The 25,094-nt window shown below is 48.3% G+C and overlaps 2 protein-coding genes and 1 long non-coding RNA gene across 8 annotated transcripts in view; 2 read left to right on the forward strand and 1 right to left on the reverse strand.

Moving 5' to 3' along the window:
• Positions 1-13,048, forward strand: part of RASSF4 (Ras association domain family member 4) — a 35,337-nt gene extending 22,289 nt beyond the window's left edge. For 3 of the 4 annotated variants that reach the window (XM_028853417.2, XM_028853416.2, XM_015146901.3), the window contains 8 exons: positions 874-1,016; positions 2,370-2,461; positions 3,150-3,307; positions 7,605-7,706; positions 7,994-8,045; positions 9,265-9,386; positions 10,227-10,324; positions 11,595-13,048. In XM_028853417.2, coding sequence (XP_028709250.2) covers positions 874-1,016; positions 2,370-2,461; positions 3,150-3,307; positions 7,605-7,706; positions 7,994-8,045; positions 9,265-9,386; positions 10,227-10,324; positions 11,595-11,655 — 828 coding nt within the window. In that variant the 3' untranslated portion in view covers positions 11,656-13,048. 4 annotated transcript variants of the gene reach the window in all.
• A 2,951-nt stretch (positions 13,049-15,999) lies between these two features.
• Positions 16,000-19,436, reverse strand: ZNF22-AS1 (ZNF22 antisense RNA 1). Its single transcript, XR_013398029.1, has 2 exons — positions 18,834-19,436; positions 16,000-18,720 (listed from the first exon to the last, which is right to left on the reverse strand). It is a non-coding gene; the product is annotated as a ZNF22 antisense RNA 1 (long non-coding RNA).
• On the forward strand, positions 19,051-23,630 carry ZNF22 (zinc finger protein 22). 3 transcript variants are annotated; one of them, NM_001261786.1, is given in 2 exon segments: positions 19,051-19,292; positions 21,611-23,569. In NM_001261786.1, a coding segment is annotated over 1 exon segment (675 nt). In that variant the 5' UTR covers positions 19,051-19,292; positions 21,611-21,699; the 3' UTR covers positions 22,375-23,569.
• Positions 23,631-25,094: the final 1,464 nt, after the last annotated feature.

Below are 25,094 nucleotides of genomic sequence, written 5' to 3' on the forward strand. Positions count from 1 at the left end.
GATTCTGGCAAATGACTCAGCTTGGCCAGGCTTAAACGCACAGAGTGACTGGGATTGGCACAGAGGCCTGGCGTGGTCTCGCAGAGACAGAGGCCTGGAATAGGTCAGAGGCACTGAATCAAGGGCCCAAGGGGTGCCAACCAGCACTAGCAAGGTGCCTGCAGAGGACTCTGTTGATTAGGGCCCCAGGTTGGCAGCAGGAGAGGAACCATGTCACCTGCAGACTTAGGGACACTGAGGCAGGTTGGGGACATGGGATGAAGGCTGTTGTAGAAATTCTGGCATGGGATATAAGGTTAGTGATGTCTAAGCAGTGGTGAGAAAAGCAAGCCTCTCTGTCAGCCCTGGCAAGTCGACACTGCTGCTTTCGGGAGGCACCAGGAGAAGGGTGAGGCTGAGACACAGCTAGGACAGAGAGTGCCCACTTCTGCTCTGGTGGGCGTGGGACCCTGCAGGCCTGGTGGCACAGGAACTGGTGGCACAGGACCCCCCTCCCAGGTGCAGTGTGGGCAGAGAGGTCCCCTGCTTGGCACAAGCAGACAGACTGTGCGTTCCTGGAACCGCTTCCTCACTGCAGTGTGGACGTGTCTGCCGGCCAGCAGCTGGGTTCCTGTGGGACACCTGACTCAGCCCACTGCGTTCCGGGCTGTGTCCCTGGCCAGGCATGAGCTGAGCACATCTCAGGCTTCCTCCCACAGGGCCTGGTCACACGCCTCAGGACACGTAGTGGCTGATGGTCCTTCCCGAGGGGATGGGGCCACTCAGGAGGAGGGATGGTGCAAGGCAGAAGTGTCCAGAGCATCCCATCCCTAGGGGGCACAGGGAAGGTGGGCAGCTGCTTTGGGGGAAGGGCTGATGTGTGGACCCCCACAGGAAGAAGGGACTCTGATCATCGAGGGGCTCCTCAACATTGCCTGGGGGCTGAGGCGGCCCATCCGGCTGCAGATGCAGGATGACCGGGAGCAGGTGCACCTCCCCTCCACCTCATGGACGCCTGGACGGCCCAACTGCCCTCCGTGAGTACCCGGTGGCTTCTGTGACACCTGCTCAGCCCAAGCTCCCTGTTTGGGGTGTGGGTTGGGGATATCCCGAGCCTCAGGGTGGGAGCCCTGTTCCCTTATGGGACACTGGCATGGGAGGGTGACCCAGCCTCATCGCCATGCCCCGTGACTGCCTCAGTCCACAGCCTCACCCAGAGTGGCCTCTCCCTCCCTCCTGGAGAATGTTCCAGGCTCCCATGACCTCCATTTCTGTTTCTCAAACTTCCTCCAAGCCACCTTGCTGGCAAGAAGGGACGACTACAGCCAGCAGGGCTCCCAGCACCTGTGCAAGCTGAACATGTCTTGCCGTCTCTTGTTCTATCTTAAAAATGCACACAAATTTAGCCTCTTACTACTCTGTTTTCATTTTAATGTCAAAATTTTTAAAATAAATTTGTCAGAATTTCACATTAGATTTGTTTAATATCAGAAAAATGTTTCCGTCAGGAGGAAATGGTCTCCTGCCTGCCTTACTGTTTAATGCACATTTATCTCCTCCTCAGCCCACTCCCAAAAGACGCAGTTAGTAGCTGGGCCTTGCCTGCTTCTCCAGTAATAACTCCTGTAGAGAGCACACATTCAGAGCTTTACCCCCTTCAGATTTCACATAAAACCCATGCTGTGACAGCACTCACCACCCTGACAGCCCTGGCACATCCCTAGGTGTCCCGTCACTCAGCGAATTCTGAGCCACACAGAATTAGATCATAAAGTCAGATTCCTTAGGAAGGCTGCAAGTGTGACTCACATGTGCCCTTCCTTGAGGTACAAGCAGTCACAGACAGCAGTCGCGGCTGGTGCCCATGTGTTCTCCAGGATCCCGTCTGTCTTCTCCTCCCCAGGTTCCCCGGGCTGCAGGGCTCTGTCCCATCATACTCACTCCTTCTCCAGCCCAGCACTGGCTGCCCTGGCCTGGGGTTCATCCTGCTAAGAGGCCTGGAGGTTGGGCCCTTCTAGGTGGCCCCTGCCTGACACCCCACCAGGCCTTTGGGAAGCCCAGTGAGCCCGTTTGGCACACAGCTGCTGGCCTGGCTAAGCCTGGTGCCTAGGAATGTGCAGGCCCTGACTGCGTTCATGCATCCATGTGTCTGCGTGATGCAGTCCAGCACAAGCCCTCAGGCCAGTCTCACTTCCGTCCAGCAGATGCTGGGGGAGGCCTCTACTTTTATTGTTTCAGACTGACTCTCTCAGTTTGAAATCCAGGCCTCACCTCAGCCTGCCGTGCTTCCCGCCTGTGTCCTGCCCCAGGGGCTGCTGGTCTCTTCTCCTTGGCCTGAGCTCCCTTTCTCTGCCAGCAGCCATCTCAGCACCGCAGTTGTCTCTTTTCAGAAAGGAGCCATCGCCCCAGGACGGGAACATCACAGCCCAGGGGCCAAGCACTCAGCCAGTGCACAAGGCTGAGAGTTCTACAGACAGCTCAGGTAAGCGGAGCCCACGAGCTGCCCAGACCCTGCCTCATCCAGGGTAGGAGCAGAGGGGCTTGGCTCACAACCACAGTCTCCGAAGGACAGCTTTGTGCCCCAGCAAAAGAGGGGCTTCACCTGCTGGACCCCTACCCAGGTGCCTGCCTCTGAGGCGCTTTGCCCTCATTCTCGCTCCTCTTTATGGAAAAGTGAGCAGAGGTTTGGGAGGTGACAGTGTAGGGGTGGCCTGAGTCCCCTGCCCTATGTGTGCTATGGGAAAGGAGCATCCACAGAGGGCACTGCACCCTCCTGGCCCCTCGCCTCCCTCTGGGACCTCGTCCTCATCCTCTGTACCTGCTCATGCATCCTCTTTGTGCCCCTTCCCTTAGCACTCTGAAGGGCCTGTTTCAGAGCAGGGGCTCAGAAGACAGGGCTGGGGCCACCAAGGACCTCCGTGGGCACCCTAAGATAGAGACCAAGAGGGGTATGGCCATATGACATTGTGACCCAGGATACCCTGTCTGGGTCTCACCTTCCTATCTGCAAGCTGGGAGTATCCAGCCTCCAGTCCAGGAATGGCCCTCACGTCCCCATCTGCCCCAATGCACATGACCACAGAGCTCTAGGGAGCCAGACCTCCTGACAGCAGGCAGTTGCTCTGTCAGCATCACCCACCCTGCCATTCTCTCATCCATTTCTCATGCAGGGCCCCTGGAGGAGGCAGAGGAGGCCCCCCAGCTGATGCGGACCAAGAGCGACGCCAGCTGCATAAGCCAGAGGAGGCTCAAATGCCGTGCCCCCGGTGAGGCCCAGCGCATCCGGCGACACCGGTTCTCTATCAATGGCCACTTCTACAATCATAAGGTGATGCCCCAGCCTGGTCTGTCCCCTGGGTACATGGGGAGCCAGCCCTGAGCACAGGCACAGCAAGCACCATGACCTGTGTGGGGGCTGCTGGCATTCCTGTGCCCTCAGGAGGAAAAAGCTCCTGCCAGGTTGCATCCACATAACAGCCCCGTTTGTGACCTATGCATTTTCCAGCACATTCTCACTGTCAGTCCATCCTCATAAGTCACACAGATTTCTGGCAAGTAAGCGAAGATGCCCTGGGCAGACAGTAACGCTGAATGTATCTTCAACAAGGGCGCTTTCTAGGAGGCTTCCCCCCGAACGTGATTGGTTGATCCCTGGGAACACTGTGTATCGAGCCATCACTCACACTGAATAATTAAGCAGGGGTGTGCCCAGGGCACGTGTGTCTGTGCCCCAGAGAACCTGGACGACCCCAGATTCCCACCATGCAGCCTTTTGTCTAAGGATGCATTGTACTGACCTCAGGAAAAGCTTTCCTTCCCCAAATTACATCATTCTATAAACAAACTGAACTGTAACAGGATAAGTTGATTGTTACTATAAATAGAATGGTTGGCTGTCTGGGCAAGGCCCTGGATGGAGTGTCCTGTGACAAGCCACATACTACCCGCATCACTGGGAAATGCAAACTGAGATTTCCAGTTGAAGCAGCTGCCCTTCTTGATAGAAGATGACTTATGGCAGGGAGGGGGCCTAGGGGGAGGGTCTCAGGGTTTGATCTGAAGCAGCAGGTGTCCCAGGTTAGGCCATCCAGGGGCCATTCAAGCCACACTTGGGGTGCCCTGGACTTTGGAATGAAGCCGAATTCTGCTGGGCAAGCTGAAGGGACCCTGCTTTAATCTCAGGATCTCCCTTCCATCCCCTGCTAGGCTTGTGGTGAGTGAATGAATGACAATAGGGTTGCCTTTGCTAAGTCCAGAAAAATCCAGGACTATTCCAAAGTAGAGTTTCCCGAGAGAGTAAAGGGGACCCAGGGTTGAAGTTAGGCAAAGATTAACAACGGTGTAGATTAGCCCAAGGACACATAACATGACTTGAGTATTCTTTAAATCTTGTTCCAAAAGGGGTTTAGTGTGTAATGTGTTGAGTACCCATTGTTAGCATTCAAATAAAGATTGATATGCTAGTTTAAGGAATTACTCAAAAATTTTCCAAAATATATGCATAGTTTAGGTATTTTCCAGTTCTATGTTCCTTACCGAAAAAAAGCCAGGCAGGGGGGATTCTTTTGCTCCCCTGAATGGTGGGGTTTAGCATTGGTACGTTTGCTTCTCCTCGAAGGGTCTCATTCATCACTAAGAAGTGTGTCTGGCACAGTAAACCTTATTGTAGTGATTGCCAGTGTCGTAGGAACACCATGTCCTAAGCACTCCGCGGCCTTTGAAATGAACAGTGAGGGTTTTCATCGCAGCCTCTCATTTCCGTCTGAACCGCACTATCAGGAAGAGCTACCCAGCCAGACGACACAGGGTCTCGGCCCGTCACCCAGTGAGGGCAGCTTTTCCTCCTAGTGACAGATTAGCCTATGGAATGTGCATCCATTCTTCCAGAAAAAAGTACTGCTTTCAAGGACAGGGAATAATATCGTAAGCATTTGGGACACCAGCTCCCCCATCTTCTGGGTGAGTAAGGGGAGTCCCAAAGAAAATCACTGTACAAGAAGCCCTTTGTCACTACGCTCAACATCCATACAGAACTAATGTCCTTAGAAATCAGGACACAGATTCCTTGAGTCAGAGGCAACAATTGAAAAATAAATAATTCCTAGCATTGAATTTCTGAGATAGTTCCAGGTTTTGTTTCTTGGAACTGTGCACTATTACTTCACTCGGTCATTTTCCAAAACTGTTGTGATTCCCAGAAATGTTGGTTTTATTTCCAGACTGGGTAAAACTTTGTAGCTGCTTCTACTGCCTGACCTGTTGGATTCCAATGCATTTTGTTAGAGAGAAACCATTTGTGGTTAGAGATGAGAAAGTAGCCACCGGGCCTTTTTTCCTACTTGGAGTTGGTTGGTATCACCTTGAGAAAAGGCTTCATGCAGAAGAAACACAGTGTCTTGTTAACAAGAATTTTTGTGTTTTTGAAATAGCCTAACTCCTCTCTTCCACATTTCTTTCTTTTCTTTTCTTTTCCTTTCTTTCTTTCTTTTTTTTTTTTTTTTTTTTTTTTTGAGATGGAGTGTCACTCTGTAGCCCAGGCTGGTGCAGTGGCATGATCTCGGCTCACTGCAACCTCCACCTCCCAGATTCAAGCGATTCTTCTGCCTCCTGAGTAGCTGGGACTACAGGTGTGCACCACCATGCCTGGCCAATTTTTGTAGAGACGGGGTTTCACCATATTGGCCAGGCTGGTCTCGACCTCCTGACCTCATGATCCTCCCACCTTGGCCTCCCAAAGTGCTGGGATTACAGGCATGAACCACTGCACCTGGCCCTCTCTTCCATATTTCTTTGGACAAGAAGGCCTAATCCCAGTCCTGGCTTTCTGTGTAACTGAGTCACTCTGCACCTCAACTAGAATCAAGCCGGGGGAAGCAGATCAAGGTTGAGTCTCACTCTGGCACAGCATGCTTCATTTTATTGTGCTTCTTGTTACTGTACCTCGCAGATTGTTACAGATGGAAGGTGTAAACATCTGCATTTTTTTTTTTTACTACACCCGCGTTTTCTGCAAATTGAAGGTGTGCGGCAACCCTGCGTTGAACAAGTCTGTCGGTGCCGTTTTCCAACAGCGTGTGTTCACTTTGTGTCTCTGTGTCAGATTTTTTAGCAATAAAGTAGTTTTAATTAAGGCATGCATATTTTTGAGATGTAATACTATCTCACCCTTAAGAAACTACAGTATAGTATAAACATATCTTGTATATGCCCTGGGAAACCAAAACATTTGTGTGACTCACTTTATTGAGATGTTCGCTTCATTGTGATAGTCTGGACCTGAACTCACAATGGCTCCCAGATGTGCCTGTACTTATCAGAGCAGGGACCAGTGGGGGATACTGAATAGGTCCTCGAGCTCTCTGAGCCTCAGCTACCTCCTTGGGAAAACAGAGCTAGGATCTCAGAGGAGGAATATGTGAATCTAAACTTGAGTTTGAAAAGCAAGGGGAGGTTCACCTGCAGAGAAGTCACATTCGCTGGGAGGCACCAGCACCAAGGGGGTAACATGTAGGTTTTCAGGAATCATGGAATCCTTTGAGTCAGGGCTCTGTCTTTTCTAGATGAGTGACTCTGAACAAGCTGGGTAGCCTCCTAAAGCCTATGATTCCTTTCTAAGAAAAGGGAACTGGTTATAGGTGCCTCAAAGGGTTGTTATGAATGTTAAATCAATGATTGTATGTAAAATCTTGGGTTCAGTACACAGCTAGTGTTTATTGAGGACCGACCTATTTCCTTATGTGTCAGGCAGAGTCCTGGTTGATTTCATATATGGTGCCTCTTAGGCAAAGGCAAGATACCTGCAAAATATAATGTGCCCCCGCCGCCCCCCAGCCAGATTGTGAAGAAGCTCTATGACTGGAGCACAGGGTGCTTGTTAGGCAACCATAGTGTCATACGCACATGGCAATGAGAAGAACTACAGATGATATTGCACAGGCCCCAGGAAGCCTTCAGATACTTTTAGATCCATGCTTTCAAACAATGCTTCTCACATTAAACTGCACAGATTGCTTGGCCTTGTGTTCTACAAACGCGAACTCCGATTCAGGTGGTGTGGAGCAGGGTAGGAAAGGGAGCCGAGACTGTATGGATGCAGCTGGGCTAGACCTCACTTGGAGGTGCATGGGTTTTAGAAGTCTGTGCCTATAGGCAAGCGGTGCAGAGTACAGATTAGAGGGACTGAGACCAGAAGGGAACAAATTGGAAAGCTGATGGGGTGTGACCAGTGCCTCTGCTAGGCACCGCTGGGAGAATGAAGAGGAGGGTACAGACTGGGGAACTTTCAACCTTAGAATCAACAGACACCTGGTGACTTGATCAATAGAGTGAAGGAGAGACTGGTTCCCCCACCCTTGTGAATGACTTCCACGGTCCTGGTTCCTCGGGTCCAGAGAGCTGGCCCTTCTGGGTGTGTAGACATCTTCCTTACGCCTCTGGAAGGCATGCACTACTACAGCTTCCCGGAGTGTCCCCCAGGTCTGGGAACAGCTTGTGTGTGCATCAGCGTGAATGGACAGGCACAAGTGTTCCCAGCGTCACCTGCTGCCTGGGTCTGTTCACCATCGTGATGTCAGCCCCTTATCCCCTCGGGGCCTGCCCTGATCTTCTCTCCCTTCCTGGTGCAGACCTCCGTGTTTACTCCGGCCTATGGGTCCGTGACCAATGTGAGGGTCAACAGCACCATGACAACCCTGCAGGTGCTCACCCTGCTGCTGAACAAATTTAGGGTAAGCCTGGCCAGGAGCGGCCTTGCCCCAGGATGCCAGTGATTTGCTGTTCTGTTGGGGGTGGGGTTCTGGGGAAAGTTGCCTGTGGCTCCTGGGCAGAAAGTTTAGCAAGGGTCCCTCTGCTGAGCTTTTGACTCTCAGATTTCAAGCAAGAGGGGTTTGGGAGAGGGCAGGTTCCTTGTGGCTTGTGTGTGTGTTACTGGGGGTGTAGTTACTGTCAGGGGATCCTCTCAGTTCTCTCCCATTTCAAAGCACTGTGATCTGACTTCCTGTGACTGCCCGTGCAGGTGGAAGACGGCCCCAGTGAGTTCGCACTCTACATCGTTCATGAGTCTGGGGGTAAGTACCTGCCCCACTTCTGGATCATAAAAGCAAAAGGTCTCTGCCTGTTCAGCAAGCCCCCTCCCCACCAACCACCGACTGTACTCCCTCCCAGACGGGCTCTGGGCTGGCTTGCCTAGTGGGCTGGGGCACACTGTGCCTCCCAGTATGAATATTTCTCCCCCATCCAAAGCCGGGCACACTATGGAAGCCTTAAGAAAAAGAAAACATACTTTTGGCTTCAAATTTAAAGCACATTAAAATGTTCTTGGATTTTCTAGGTCGCTCAGTACATTAAGTTTAATTCTTTCAGGATTTTGAAAGAGAATCCCACCAAGCTGTAGGAAGCCTCCCTCTCCGCCTCTTCCAGTAAATGGATGGGTCCCTAGCTCACTGGGGCTGAGTCAGGAAGGGTGGGGTGTGTGTCACAGTGCATCAGGCCCTGGCTCTCCCATCTCAGCTTTTCTTTCTCCCACCCCCTCAGATCTTGTTTCTCTTCAAGCTGCACCTTTGCGGAATGACACTGTAGGGGAGGAAAAATATCTTTTCCTTCTACCCATTTAGGTTCATTGGCTGAGGCCATGTATTTAGATTAACAAAAGCCAGATTAAGGAGAAGAACAGACAGAAGTTTGTTAACACTTGCATCATGCATGCCCTTTGGAATATCCAGGGATGAGTGGTTAGAATTTGGGCTTAAATAGCATATTCACAAAAGAGCAGTAAGTTTTTAGGGAAGTGACAGGACAGAGCAGAAGCGCCTGAGTTTCTGGGGAGGCGAAGGGCCGGAAGGCCACTGCACGGGGAGCTGTCGTCCCACGGAAAGGCTTCACCGGGACATGCTGTGCAGGTTCCTCTGGTGCCCTCTCCAGACTTAGGAGGGGCTCAGGTTGTCTCTGGTGATTAACTCCATCCTTCCCTGGAGAGGGGCAGGGGCACACCTTGACAAATTTATGTCCTGCTTTTCAGCAAATAGGGGAGGGCAAAGAGCCTCACTTGCATCTTCTTCTTCTCAATTGCCAGCTGCTCCACTTAATCCTTATGCCAAAGTGGCAGATTTGGGGGCCCTGTTCTGCCTTCCTTCAGCATGAGCAGGGATCTCTCAGGGCAGTGCTATTAGAGAGGTCTGTGTTCTTAGGGTTCCCTTTGCCCCTAGACGTGCATTTTCTATCAGTTCTTAATCTGGAACAGAGAGAGGTGACTAATCTGCCGTGATTTTTGTAAACCATCTTTTTCAGAGCGGACAAAATTAAAAGACTGCGAGTACCCACTGATTTCCAGAATCCTGCATGGGCCGTGTGAGAAGATTGCCAGGATGTTCCTGATGGAAGCTGACTTGGGCGTGGAAGTCCCCCATGACGTGAGTGGGGGCTGAGGCTAGGGAGGCCTGCTCTAGGGTGAGGGGCTCTTGGGTGACGAGGCCTACCGAGGACTCCTGGCCAGAGCCCTCTCAGGTGATGTCTCCAGGAGCTCCATACCCTCCTGAAGGGCTCCCAGCCCAGCACAGGGAGGCACCAGCCCTCCCTCTCCCATCAGTGACCGCCAGCGCCAACAGCTTAGGGAAAAGAAGAATTTGAGTCCTATAAAACCATGGCCCTGTCCTTTTCCTTTCAGGGAAGTAAAGTCTTTTCCTTCATTGGAATGTATTTTGTTGTCATTATGTGAGAGACCTATGCAAAGGGTTTTTAACTAGGCCCTACCTTGCACCTGTGGAAGACAGGGAGCTATTTAAGTCTTACCAATAGCCTGAGTTCTGACCAGACAGTGAGTGCATTTCCAAACTCCTCTGCTTAGAAGATGCTTACAGGGTTTGAACCTCAGGTAGGAGGCCCAGTGACCCCATATCCCTCAGGCTGCTGCAGTTGCATTCCATTGTTAGAAACAATGGTGCTCCCACCTCCCTACCCCCAGCCCAGAGGGCACCCGATGTGACAAGGCTGCTGTACTGAATGCTCTTCCTAATATTCAGTTTAATATTTCCTCCCAGGGATAACAGTTGCCTTTGAGATAATAATAGGCTCCTGTCCTGGCATCTGTACACAACCCAGCAGTGTGGGAGTGGGGTGGGAAAAGCGGCAGCTCCTTCCATGGATACAAGATGTTGGCTGGATGGGCCCCTGTGGAAGCCTTGAGGAAAAAAAAAAAAACATACTTTTGGCTTCGAATTTAAAGCACATTAAAATGTTCTTGGATTTTCTAGGTCGCTCAGTACATTAAGTTTGAAATGCCGGTGCTGGACAGTTTTGTTGAAAAATTAAAAGAAGAGGAAGAAAGAGAAATAATCAAACTGACCATGAAGTAAGCAGCACTGAAACAGCCAGTCATGAGTCCTGAACATCAGGGCAGGTCTGCAAGGCACAGCACCAGTGCCAGCTGGGAGGTCTGTCTCCTCCATGGGCACCGGTGCCCTGGCATGGGAAGGCCTGCTAACCCTGGCTCTCTGGCATCGCCCTCTGGCCCCCTGCTTGGTATTGCCACCACGCTGGGGTGACAGCTTGCCAAAATGGTGGGACGCAGCCCTGATCACCCATCCAGCCTTGGCATCCTCACCAGCATAGGCATGAGCTGCAGAACACCTGGCAGGAGACTCAGGCAGGAACCCAGGTGGGCGCTGGGTCAAGCTTCTGAGGTCTGCTAGTGATGCAGCTCCAAGGAGCAGGCATGCTGAGGCAGACTTGGCCTGGTCGGGGCCTTTCGTCCTAGTGGGAATTCTGAGCCTTCTCCAAAGTAGCAGATGTTGGAACTCCCAGCCTCAGCTGATGTTTTCAGGTGCAGAGGGCCAGTTCAATGAGAAGGTGAGCAGGTGTCACCTGCCAGCTCCTGGGGACACCACGCCAGGGTCCGGCTGCATGAGGTTAGCCAGGCTGTAGTCCCACTGACGTCTCCCCCTCAGCAAAGTGAACTGTGGCGCAGGACTTGTGGAGGGCACCCCACCCAGGGCTGGCAGGGAGGCAGCTAGGAAGGAAAGGGCAGGAGCTCACTGAGAGGGCCTGGGGTGGGTGGGAAAAGGATGGATATTAGCTTCTGGTTGAATGGCCCATGGAAAGCCACATCCTCCACAGGCTCCTGTCTGTGCAGCCAGACCCCACACAGACAGAGGAGACCAAAGTCAGAGGGAATCTTCCACTCTGCAGTCGGTCCTGACCCTGTAGGATTTGAGAGCTGAAAGGGATCTGGGGGTCAACTAGTGGGTCCACTTAACGTACAGAGTGGACACTGAGGCCCAGCACAAGGAAGGTTGCCGCACAGCTTACGGCATAATCTGGGCTGAAACATGGGCTTCCTGATCTCTGCCCTACCGCCCTGTCCACTCCACTGTGCTGTTGTCTGTATTAGAGTCTTTGCAATAGAAATGACAACACTCTGCTTTGATGCTCTGTGCAGTCCGCAGCCCGGTTTCACTGCTCCTCATGAGACGCAGGCCACAGCCTTCCCTCTCTCTGGCAGAGGAGAGATGAGGCTGCTGCAGGGATCTCCTGAGCTGGCCATCTGCAGGTCCCTCGCTCTGCTGCCCACCTCCCTGCCCTGTCCAGCCTCAGTGAGTCCTCTTGGCGATGTCTTCCTCCAGGTTCCAAGCCCTGCGTCTGACGATGCTGCAGCGCCTGGAGCAGCTGGTGGAGGCCAAGTAACTGGCCAACACCTGCCTCTTCCAAAGTCCCCAGCAGTGGCAGGTGCACACTGAGCCCTGGTGGCTGGCCCCGGCTGGTCACATTGACTGATGGCCACTGCCTGAGGAATGGAGCGCCTGTGCGTCTACCTGTCTGAAGCCTGAGCACCATGATTCCCACAGCCAGCTCTTGGCTCCAAGATGAGCACCCACAGGAAGCCGACCGAGGCCTGTGGGGCTAGGAACTTGCTGGGTCAGATCTGTGTGGCCAGCCCTGTCCACACCATGCCTTTCCTGCACTGGAGAGCAGTGCTTGCCCAGCCCCTGCGGCTTTAGCTTCATCCGCTTACTCAGTGCCTGTCCCGGAGACCCTGTGGATCCACAAGCCCCTGTCTGCTTCCTTCATGTGAGATTCTTGTCTGCCCTCATATCATGCTGCCCCGCAGGAACACTGTTGGGAAAAGCAGGGCCTGCCAGCAGGTATGAGATCTAGCCTGCTTTCAGCCGTCACCTCACCACAGCGTCCCCGGCTTCTAAGCCTCCAATGTCACCCTGTGAGTCTGGCACAGCTCAGCCCCAGCACAGAGGTAAGACCAGGAATAAGGCCACAAGTATCTCACTTTCTCTGCAGAAATCAGTCTTTACTTCATCAGAGAGACCTAAAGGGATTCTTAGAAGGAGCTTGCTGCAAGAAACACGGCCATTCAGTCACATTGACGAGGGTCCACATGGCATTGAGAGGTTGCTGCCCTGTGTGGATGAGAGTCCACGGCTGCCCAGCAGCAGCTCCGGAAGTCAGTGTTCAGCCCCATCACCACTGTCCAGTGGGTGCCTGTGTACCTCTTGCCTTTTCTGGGCTTGTGTTTCTCTCTTCTAGTGGGTGGGGATGACTTTCAATACTTCCCCGGAAGGAAGAATGATAAGGAGAAATGTCTGTTTTGAGGAAAGGGCTTTGAATTCCCTAGGGCCAGATACTGAACAATTTGTGTTTGTGACTGATGGAGAATTTCAGGAATGAATGAGACAGCCTTTGCGAAACTATGCAACAGTTTACATCAGTCATGTGAAGTATTTGTCTAAAACAGAGCAAACTGAAGACCAAATTAGTCTCCTGTTGAGGTCCATGGATGGCAGATTTAAAGGGAAGAACCACAAAGGCTTGCAAAGATAGGAGAAGCTCCATCTCTAAAGCATGTAGAAGCTCCTTACGGGTGCCCATCAAGAGCAGAGCTTGGAAGCCACCATGCTGTGCGGAACTGTTTGTCAGGGCAAATGTCACAGCAGGATTTCCCCAACCCAGCTCCATCATCACAGACACAGCTGCAGGGGAGGCCTGTTCACTGTTTCGGCGACTCTGCTCCTTTGGCAGCATAGATCCTTAGGTGCTCAATAAAGGCGTGCTGTATTGAACTGAAGAAGTGAGAACCAAGCTTTCTTTTTTTTTTTTTTTTTCTTTCTCTGCGTCTCCCCTGACTCCCTGCTCTAACTTCTGAAACTCTTATCCTAAACGATGTGTGGCAGAAGAGCCACAACTTGCTGCTCTAGGAGCCGACATGACTCCTTCATTTCTGTGCATGCCCTGAGGACTAGGGTGGTGCCTGAGGAGAAGCTGCCATGGAACATGCAGGCGTCACTGGTGGGAGCCTACAGTGACCTGGATGATGAGCAATAGAGTCACCCTGAGCCACAGAATCTTAGCATCAGGAGGGCCCCAAGAATCTTCCAGGCTAGGGGCTCAGGTGGGATGGAAGCAGGGCCTAGGAGAGGGTACAAAACAAATCAAACAGGAGCTCCCAGGTAACTGCACTCCCAAGCTATTATTTACAACCTCAGGTGTAGGACAGCTCCTGTCCCATTGTTCAGCTGTAACTGAGTGACTGCCTTGTGCCAGGCCTGTGCTCAGCCCTGGAAGCACAAAGATGGAGCCAGTCTGTCCTGTGTCTAGGGGTCTCCTCATCAGGAGAAGGCGGCCAGACACTGGGAGGGTCAGGAGATAGCTGAGCAGTGAGCCGGCAAAGCTTCTGGGAGTGAGGTGAGGCCGAGGCAGAGTTGGCTAAGAAGTGCATGTGGTGTCACAGGTCAAGATGCACCTGCCAGCCAGGAGCAGGCCAGGTCCTGGCACACAGGAAGCCAGTGGAGCAGGAGACCCTCTCTAAGCACCAGCCTGTTTGGTTGGTTGGTTTGCTTTTGCAAGTTATTACAATATTACTTAAGACCTTTTTGGATAAGTGTCACTTTTAAGGTAGGTGTTATCCATCTAATTTCTGAACATTACGGGTCAGAAAAATCACTAGCAAGTGGCTCAGAAAAAGGGAAAAGGTACACTTCTGCAATCAGCTGAGGAGTTCACACCTTTTTTTTTTTTAATCAACATGATATTTGCTGTTCAGAGGCAATCTGAAAAGCTGCAAATTCAGCTCACCTCAACCCCATAATTTCAAAGGTTAGAGGCTGGTCTCTGTGGTTTCCTACTGGTTCCTGTGGGGAGCTCCTGCTTTCTTTCTCCATAGGGCTTAGGGTATTTCTCATATGCCCTGTTGGCTACCTAGTGTCTCAGGTAATAAACATATTCGAAGATAAAGCAAAGATCCCTATGGGAGAGTGTTGTCTCCTAAAATAGGACTGTCTTGCCAGCCCAGGCCTCAAGAACCAGTGAGAATAATAAACAGCACAGGATGAAATCAGCATGATTGCAAAAGGACTGGACTCAGGAAAAACAAGTTTGTTTGCCCAGAACAAATTACCAGAAAGGATCAAAAACATCTTGTTTTTCCTCGGTGATAACCACATGCTACCTGCTTGGAATGTTTACCAGAAAATGGAATAAGACCTTCCCACTGGCAAAATAGAGCCAGGGTTCACCCAGGATACATCTGGCCCCTTAGTCCCATGGAAACAAGGCCCAAAGCATATCCAGTCTGACCAGACGATTTGTGGAGAAACCAGCAGTGCAAAATGTGTCCCTGGTGTGTAGGACGCAGGTGCCTTGCAGCTGCGGAGGGGCAGCAGGATATCCTTGCCAGGTGCAGTGGTGGGCAGCAGCCCCCTGCCCTCAGTTCCTCAGTGGTGATCAGACAGGAAGCTTGGTCGATCAGAGCCAAGCAACTGAGTATAAAAACAGCCAGATGCATGGGCTATATTTAGGCCCTGAGAGCTGCGATTGTTTGGGGTCAGGCTAGCTGCTCACATGCCCTGCCCGAGACTCATGTTGTGCAGGGTGGGGCCCTGTGCCCTCCTGGTCAACTTTTAACAGAGATGTTTTCTCAGACCTAGGAATGGGAATTCCCAGGATTTTCTTTCCCAGAGAGTCCAAAGGAAACAGAAAGCCAAGTCTCAGGCTTGGTGGAAAGAACCATTGTTCGGGATCCCTGGGCTGAGAGTTTTTCGGACCACTCTAATTACTGCACATGAGCCACACCTGTAACTGCCTTTCTGGCACTTGAGCTGGGGATCCATGTTGCCAAACACAGACCCAAGGCAGCAGTGGTCCCTGCTGAGACAGCGTGTGTGTGTGTGTGTGTGTGTGTGTGTGTGTGTGTGTAAGCCAGTGGGGTGCAGGAGACAAAGACACAGGAAAATGAAACTGTCTTGCCAGGACTTTGCTCACCCCAGAAGACTCTTCTTCCTAGAATGAACCCTTCAAATACCACTGGGCTCAGGGGCACACTGGCCCCTGCTGGGTAGTTTCCCAGAGACACCCCGGCCACTAAGGGATCTGGTCTCTCTTGGGCCAGAATCCCAGAAATATGTGCAGAACGATTCCCAGACTGTGTCCACTCCTTGGCTCCCACGCCCTTGTTCCCTTTCTCCCTTGTGTTTTGTAAATATCATGTGTGACCATTTTCAATAATTTGCATAAAAATTGCCTAGAATTCCATTTGGGAGATACACTGTTATAGAAAGGTTAATAGGCTCTGGAGCCAGACTTTCTGATTTCAAAGTCTGTCTTTGCCACTTATAAATGTGCATGACCTTGGGCGAGTTTCTTGCCTCAATTTTCTCATCTGTGAAATGGGGATTCTGTGTGGAAGAAAACAAACTCAAAGTGCTTTCTACTATTCTTTCACTCAGCAGCAATAATCACAAAAGACTTCTGTGATCAAATGGGGTGGGGAGTTCTCCCCACACACCAACCAAACAATCATTTCTGCAGGGACACCAGCTGGGTGTCCTCTAATTCAGTTTTGACACTATCTACTTGAAGATAGCATCACTTCTCATAGGTTGAGGGCTCAGTCCCATAAGGTGATCTCCACCCATCCCATTAGTTACAAGCCTTGGCTTCTGGAACTTGTGAACTACCTACTTTAAATTCGGATTCCTATGACCCCCTCCTTGGGTTAATTTGCAAGAGTGTTCACAGAACTCAGCAAAACACATTTCCTGGTTTATTACAAATGATATTCCAAAGGATACAGAAAAAGAAATGCATAGAGTGAGGTATGAAGAAAAGGGTGCAGAGCTTCCATGCCCCTTCCCCTTTGCACCCCCCAACCCCAGGTGTCACCCTCCAGTAACATCCATGTGTTCAAGTATCCAGAAGCTCTCTGAACCCAGTCCTTTTGGGGGCTTTTATGGAGACTTCGTAACATAGGCATGATTGATTAATTCATCAGCCATTGGCAATCCACGTCACCTTCAGTTGCCCTCCTCCCCAGATGTTGATAGGGTGGAGCTGAAATTGCCATCCTTTTATTCCTGCCGTGGTCTTTGCAGTGACCAGCCCCATCCTGAAGCTACCCAGGGGCTGCCAGGCATCAGTCAACTCATTAGCATATAAAACGACATCACTTTGGAGATTCTAAGGATTTTAGAAGTTGTGTGTCAGGAAATGGGTAGAAGACCAACTATTTATTTCACAATATCACAGGATAATAACAATTCCTATCTCTTAAGGTTGGTGGAGGTACATTAGTCAACTTTAATGCAATAACAACACCAAGAATCTCAGTGTTACAAGAGCATTTGTTTCTCTACGTTACGTGGAACTGTTGTAGCTACATGTGAGCTTCTGTGGCTGTGCTCCATGTGTCTTATCATCCTGGGTCCTAGACTAAAGGGACAGCCCCTACTTGGGACATGCTATTCTCAAGGCAGAGGGAAAGAGCAGAGTCCTGGCAGAAACACAATGACTCGAAGCTTCTTCTGGGATGTGGTGTACCCCTTGCATCCAGTCACATGCAGTCGGCCAATTCAAATCAGTGGTCAAGTCAACATCAGTGGGATGGGCATGTGGTTCACAAGGAGGCACCGGAGTCACACCACAAAGTGCAGGGACCAAAACCAGAGAAGGTGGAGCAAACTCTCAGGAACAATCATGCCTCAGGGATCTCACGTGAGATCCTCAAATGCTGCAAACAGTGTGCGGCACACAATAAGCACTCAGTAAGTGTTAACTATTATTATATTAATAGCTAAGCTGAAGGCATAAAACCCTACCTGCTTTCTCTCCTTGTCTTTTTCCCATTCTCCTTTACCCTCCTCTCCCTCATATCTTTCTCCGGCTCTCCCTCCTCTCCATCCTTACTGCCTAGGACTCTGTCCACACTTAGAGACACACACCCCTTTATTTCCTGACTTTTATTTCTCTCTTTTTAAAAAATCCATCCTTGTTTACCCGATGCTTTAGTCGACATACCTCTGGGCCTTCTATGGCTGGCCCAGTTGTTTTCAGGTATAGGAAAAAGGGATAATCCACCTTTATGTAGACATGAAAAGAGTTAGTTTTAATTAGTAACTACCTTACTAACAAAATGGTTTTTTAAAATTATCTTTTTATTTTAGTGTACATAGAGCAGACACTCCCAACAGGTCACGTTTGCTCCTGACACTTTTCCTAAACCATTTCTACGTATCTGGCCATTGCTCTTTACCCCCAAACTCTCCAACCACCAGCATCAACCAACTTATAATAATTTAATAATAAAAGTAACAGCAATGACTGTCATTTCTTCTGTGTTATACATTGTGCTAAGTGCCTTACATTATCTCATTTAATCACTGCAATAGTCCAGATACTCTCTAGATTGTGAGTGGAGCTTCTTTGTCCAGACCTCATTCAGCTTTGTGCTTTGCCATATGCAGAGACAGCTCCCTACAGAGCAGAAAGCCTCAGCTTAAGAGAATGAACCTGTGACTTAGTTTAGCCTCCACCAACAACCCACTGTATTACTTCAGGCAGGTCAGCCTCTCTTGCCTCAGTTTACTGATTTGCAAGACAGATATGATCATCTGTGCTTCATGATACTATGGTGAAGATGAGTAACCAGAAGACAAGATGTAAAAGCACTTTGTAAACAATAAGGCATCTTATAAATTCATTCATTCAACAAATATTTACTGAGCGCCTGTTCCCTGCTGAGCACTGTTATTAGCACTGCAGACACAATAAAGAACAAAAGAGACAGATCATGACAGGCATCGTGTGCCACTGCAAGGCCCCTGACTTTGCTGTAATAAGTTGGGAAGTCTTTGAAGGTTTTGAACAAATGAATGACACGATCTGACTTAGGTTTAAGAGGATTACTCTGGGGCTGTGAATAGACTGTAGGGCAACCAGTCAGGAAGCCAGTATAATAATCCAGAAGGTGGATGAAGGTGGCTTGGTGGTTATAGCAGTGGAAGTGTTGAAAGTGGCTCGATAATGAATATATTTTAAAGATGAAGCCAACAGAATTTGCCGATAAATCACAGGTGAGTTTTGGATGAAAAAAAGAAGCGACAACAATGACATCAAGGTTTTTGGCCTGAGCAACTGGAAAGATGATGGGATCTTCAACCATCCCTGGGAAGAAGACTGTTGCAAGAACAGGTTAGGTAGATATCAGGAATTCATTTTGGGGTATGTTAAGTTTGGGATGTCCATTACACATGCAAATACAGCTATTGAGTAATCAGTTCGATATACAAGTCTAAAGTTCAATAACATTCACGTCCCACGGTCAGACTGGAGTTACCAATGCGGGAGTCTTCAGCATGCAGCAATAGCATTGGAAGCCAAGAGGTGGAGGAGTTCCCCACGGAGTGGGGGAACTCGGAGGTCAGCTGGTCAGATGACTGAGCACGGCCAGGATGGCTGAGGAGGAGCCTGGAAGGAAGAAGAACCAAGAGAGATCATTACTAATGAGCAACAAAAGGGGTGTGTTGAAATCAGACTTTGGAACCATAAAGAACCACTCCAATTCTGGGTCGTCCGCTTACACACGGTGAACGGAGCAAATTTCTTCTCTGAGCCTTGGTTCCTTTCCTGTAAATGGAGTATAACCGCTCCCATCTTACAGGTGCTTTTCGGTGATAATTAAATAAGGTGACTTCGTGAAAAGTACCAGGCTCTCAAAAAGCTCAGTATTTGTAGGAAGTATGCAGTTTCTAGGTTGGAGAAGCCGGAGTTTGTTTTCAAAAGCCTCGACCACACACAAGGGCGGTTACAGCTCCTGAGGTCCTAGAGGGTCACAGGACGCCTTTCGAGTCGGGGCGGGGGGAGGAGAAAACAAAACCACAAGAAAAAACGAACAACGCTTTCGGGTGGGTCCGGGACCATAGAGGGTCGCTCCGCCTCATTCCTAGAGCGACCGCGGCGGCGCCAGAGCGCGGCGAGGCCCTCACTTCCGGCGGCGCGGGAGGCGCCCAGCGAGCCAGGGTCGTGGCTGATCCCGCGCGGTGAGTGGGCCTGTGGCTAGTGCGGCGCGTGGGGCCCGCGTCGGATACTCAGGTCCGCTCGGGAGCGCGCTGGCCGTAACGAGGGCGGCGCGGGCCGGGGCGATGGCGTGGCTGGCGTCTCCGGCCTCCGGGCTGTGCCTGGCCGCCGGGCGGGGGCGGGAGGGCCACGCGGGCTCAGGGTGGGGCCGCGGCCTGCGCGGCGGGCTGGCCGGGTCAATGAGGAGCGGCCGGCGGAGTGCTGGGGACAGGGGAGGCTTGGAGTGAGGGCCCCGGCGAGGCGCGGCCCGCAGCGGGTGGAACCAGTCGGGTGAGCAGCAGCCCCGGCCCCTTCCGTCGCTCGGAGCGTTCGAGGACTAGATAACGTGGAACAAATGCTTAGGCGGCACAGGGCTGCTCTGAGCGGTTTTCAGATTCAGACTCATTGCAACTTCTAACATCCTGATGGTGTTGCCACTTTATCATTACCCTCCCCATTTTACGAGGAAACTGAGGCACATTCCAGTTAGCTGGGTGTGCAGGAACAGCAGCTTCTGTCACTCAGGTTTAACTTGGTGCTTGCCCCTGCTGCGGAGCTGTGCAAAGCACGGGTCGCCGCGCTGGACTGAGCGATGGAAGATGTGGCTGCCACTAAGAATACAGGCTCTGGAGTCAAACTGCTAGGATCTGGGAACCCGGCCAGTGCCTTCTAGCATTGTGCCCTCGTTTCCTTAACTTCAAACGGAAATAACTGTATAAAGGTGCCGGGAGAATTAATGAGCTAGTACAGAATCAAGTTACACAGTGTCTGGCACATACTACCTATTAGTATGATTGCCTCATCCGTAGGTGGATTTGACAGTCTGAGTTTCTGACTACATCTGACTTCCATTGTATTAAATGCATGTGCTTTTAAAAATATGTATAATGACCATTATAGTTATTAAAAAGAAAAAAAACAAAAACTCAACACCACCAACACCATGTACCAAACTAACACAGTGTCTCCTGTGTGGTAGATGTTCTGTAAATATTTGCTTAAGTTAAGGACTGAGTAGTGCTAACTGTAATCTTGTGTTATATGCAGCTTGCTCTTATGCTAACCATAATTACAGCTGATGTAATTATTAAATATCCAGATAAAGTCCTGGGCCTAAAGTCTCAATTATACAATAAGATGAAAGGAAAGCAAGAAAAATGATGTTTTTGTTTTCATTTATTTGCTTTATATGCTTGTATGCAAAGAAACCCAGAGTAATTGTTTCTGTTTTAAATTCCACATTCTGGCAAAAGATAATGAAAAATAGTTCCAATAATTGTATTGCTTTTGAAGTTCTAGATTTTCCCACATTGCCACCTATGTGGGGTTTGTAGGGATTTTTGTTGGTTTGTTTTGGCTGTTATTTTAAATAGCCACAAGTCAGCCTTATAAATAAATAAAATTATTTCAGATTTTGAATTTTGCAGCATTTGGGTATTCTAAAAATTCCATCCTACTTTTAACATGTAAACTCATTTTCTCCCCGCTCTCCTTTTCTTGTGTCCTACCTACCATGCTTTTTTCTACTCAGTTTCATTCAACTATCTGGTAAAAGTTCTTTTGCAGTTTTCCTCTCTCCGAAAACAATACTTTTGTTTTGGGTTTTCAACAGATTGCTTTCTTGGATCATTAGGATCTATAAAAACCAATAATAAAGCGTGTCTTCATAGACTAAGTAAACCTACCACTCCCTATAGAGAAGTTTCAATTTTCAAAGCACTTTATGCTACAGAATTAGAGCTAAGCTGTCATCTAGAGCTATGGAAATCGAATGCTAAATACAGATAAATAGGAATATATCATAAAGTAGTATAATGTGTCATTTCTTATTCATTTGGATACTTTAGGCAGTTACTAGTGAGTAGAAGTTTAACACGGAACTAAATATTAAAACATAGTGATATTCTATTACACAAATTTTGATTGTCTTTTGGAGTCATTCCATTCCCATTAAGATTTACCATATCTCCACTTTTTAGTCCTTCAAAATTATGTACTCATTTGGTAATGCCTAGAAAATTTATATTTCACCTCATCACTTTGTTTTTATCCTGTCCCAATAGAAACTCCAGTGCTAAACTCAGTCAAAATTTGGTGATATTTGTTAAGCTTAAACTCTGGAATTGTTAGAATTACTTTGCAAGTATTTCCCCCCATATTATCTTTGTTTGCATTTATACTTTTTAAATTTAAACATGAATGCAATTTTGGTGGTTTGAAGAGATATTAAAATTGAATAATTAACAGATACCTATATTTTTTTTCTGATCATCTATACTTTTTTTTTTCCTTCTACACACAGAAAATTCTGAGCTGTGCACCGCTAGGAAATGAAACAGTAGTTCAGAAGAAGCCTGTAAACTCTCTTACAAATACATTTGGTTATTCACCATGAGGTTAGCAAAGCCTAAAGCGGGTATTTCTCGGAGCTCAAGCCAAGGAAAGGCCTATGAGAACAAGCGCAAAACAGGCCGGCCACGGCAGAAGTGGGGCATGACTATTCGATTTGACTCAAGCTTGAGTAGACTCAGAAGAAGCTTGGATGACAAACCCTATAAATGTACTGAATGTGAAAAGAGTTTCAGTCAGAGTTCAACTCTTTTTCAACACCAGAAGATCCATACTGGAAAGAAATCCCATAAATGTGCTGATTGTGGGAAAAGTTTCTTTCAGAGTTCTAATCTCATTCAGCATCGACGGATCCATACTGGGGAAAAGCCCTACAAATGTGATGAGTGTGGAGAAAGCTTTAAACAGAGCTCAAATCTCATTCAGCACCAGAGAATTCATACTGGAGAAAAACCCTATCAGTGTGATGAGTGTGGCCGGTGTTTCAGCCAGAGCTCCCACCTTATTCAACATCAGAGAACCCACACCGGGGAGAAACCCTACCAGTGCAGTGAATGTGGCAAATGTTTCAGTCAGAGCTCTCATCTGAGGCAGCACATGAAGGTGCATAAAGAAGAGAAGCCTCGTAAAACCCGGGGCAAAAATATCAGGGTGAAGACTCACTTACCCTCTTGGAAAGCTGGTACAGGAAGGAAGTCTGTGGCTGGTCTCCGTTAAGTGTAGGGCTTTTTGACAGCTTTTTGAGCCCCCTTGAGAAAAAATAAAAAGTAAAAAATGAATCTTTTTTAGAGATAGAGATGCTTTATAGTAGATCACTTAAATACTGGATCTTTTGCTAGTGTGAAAACATTGGGAATTTAATGACATTGAGCTGAAAGAAATTACATGAGTCCAGCTACCCTCATTCCTTTTTTATGTGACATGGAGCACAAAGAACTGAAAATACGTTTTGAGGGAGCATGACATTGTTGACCTAATTTGAAATTACTTCCGTTTTCAAACACCATCATGATTTGCAGATACATTTTGAGAAAAACCATCATGTTTTGAGGATACATTTGTGAAAGTGCAGGCATGCCAACGATTACTCAGTTTTAGGACTGTGGAAGAAAAAATTAAAAGGGAGAAGAAATTAATTCCACTACTTTTGAAGTTCTGCAACAGACGAGATTTTGTTTGTAAAGTTTTATAGTATATTAACCATTGGTTTATGACTCTAGATTCAACATATTAAAATGTATTCAAGCTCACAGATTTTTAATCAGTAAGGCCCATCTATATTAGTTCTTTTATTTCTTCTCCTTGTTGACAGCTGTTAATTAAAGGAGTAAGGATTTCCCTGTTTGTTTGTTTTTTAACCAAATTCTTAGAGATGCTATAGAATCTAAATGAGAACTGAATTGAACCTTAAGTCTCCTATTCCTACTAATAGAGTTCTTTGTGATGGTAACTGCTGTGTCATTTGTTTTCCACAAGTTGGGATGGATTCATGTCGATCCATTCCCATGTCCTTGACCTCTTCTGGCATTCTTTTGTGCTCTGACAAACTGAGCCAGCCTTTTAGATCTACATGAATAAACGAACTATTTTACCAAGAAAAATCTCAGCTTGCTTTCTGCTAATTAAAAACCTACAATTTACACACCTCCCTGCCTTCAAGACTGTGAGCTTTAGATAGCCCTGCTTAAATGTTTGTCAACAACAAGAGTCATGTAATGTGTCAGTGCATTGTAGCTCCTTTGAAATTTAACTCTTTCTATGTTACATGAATTGTTTTAAGGAGTCCGGCAAACATGTTTATTCACTTCCATGAGAATGGTGCCAAGTGTCAGACTCTGATGAGCCCTCAGCTCAGGTTTTAATTTCTATTGAATGCTAACATTCTTCTGATTTTTTGGTATCTTTTATATCGGTTTCTGCTGTATTAATGACAATTATTCATGAAAATAAAAAATGAAATATTTTGTATACTACTACCTTCTGTTTATTTTTCTCCTGGGGAATTGCTTTAATTATTTAGACACTAGATCTAAAATCACAGCTTTTGGATGGATCACTTGCTTTGCCTGTTTTTGATTTCCTCACACTTGAACTTTGCCTTCCTCCTGGCCTTGCATTTGAGCATAGGGCCATAGAAGTTGGCCTTGTTATGGCATTGTTGACAAGTGTCATTCCGCAGAATATTCACAAGGTGTTTTGTAAGCATGAGATGATCACAGTTTTTTACGAAAGAAGTGATCTTTGGCCGCCCTGTTACATCCAAGTCACTCCTTGGCAGGACTGTGGCTATGGGGCCTTTTTGAGGATTTATCAATGCTCTTCACATTAGTGTTGTGTCTGGAATAGCTTCAGGCCAGGGCCAACACTTCTTTCCTAAATTTCAGGAATTTGCCCATTCTGACAGCAAACAGGGCTGTGCACAGTAGTGATATTAAAAATAATTAAGCAGTATGACCTTCAGGACAGCAGAAGAATTGTCACAGACTAAGGTCCCTTGTGAGCTTTGAGCATGGGGATGCATTACTCTGTTCCTCCACTGTGTTGGGGAACATGTGGAGAGGAGCACAGATAAGGGGTATTTTTGGTTAATAGAGCTCTGGACCAGTGGGAGATAGATGGAGCCAGTCTTGATCTAGAGATGTCCCAGGGTTTTCAGGGTGTAGTGACTATATGGGATTTGGGATTATCTTCCTTGGGTAGAAGGTATATTGTGTGTGGAAGGAGGAAAGAGGGATATTTGGTGAGATCCAAATGTTGGCCCCATGTTTCCTGGAACCCTTACAGTGCTGTGAGAAACAACACTAGGTCAGGCCATTTGAGTTAGTGATGTTTTTAAAAGCTGTTGTGTGATTCTCTGTGCTCATATTTCCCAGGCCAAAGTGGAGCTGACATTTAGGTAGTTCCTGAGCCTCCTGCCAACCTGCTTTGGGTATCACATGAGTGAGAAATAAACTGTTGAGATAGGCCACAGATTTCAGTGTAGATTTGGTACCCGTCCTGATTGATGCACCCATCCTGCTGTTTTTGTGCATCTCTGGACCCAATCATCCGTCTTAAAAGTTCTATCCTTTCAGTGGCCTGATGAGAAAAAACAGCTTTTTGAGGTTCATGGTTGAGAAACACTGCCTCGCCTCCCCTACATTCTCTTTCTGTTTCTAGCCGATACCCTGTAATACTTCCTTTTTTTTTTGTTTTTTGCCTGGGGACCCTTCTCTTTGTTCCTTACTGAGACTTAAAGGCAGCATTAAAACTTGTTTGTGTGTTTTATTTGTATCCCATGACTGTGGCCTGAGGTGAAAGTCCCCACACATAGAGTTGCCGGAATGTCCTGTGATGTCAGCCCTGGAAGTTGAAAATTTGTCCTGAGACTAATATGCTGTCCTCAAACATGGGAGAAAGGGGTGACTGTCCCTCCACCATGCACAGTCTGAGTGTGG

Source organism: Macaca mulatta, chromosome 9 (genome assembly GCF_049350105.2).
Source record: "Macaca mulatta isolate MMU2019108-1 chromosome 9, T2T-MMU8v2.0, whole genome shotgun sequence".
Taxonomy (NCBI): domain Eukaryota; kingdom Metazoa; phylum Chordata; class Mammalia; order Primates; family Cercopithecidae; genus Macaca; species Macaca mulatta.

Excerpts from the sequence above, each read along its gene's own strand:
- ZNF22 (XM_015146902.3), top strand. The coding sequence starts at position 21,700 with ATGAGGTTAGCAAAGCCTAAAGCGGGTATTTCTCGGAGCTCAAGCCAA.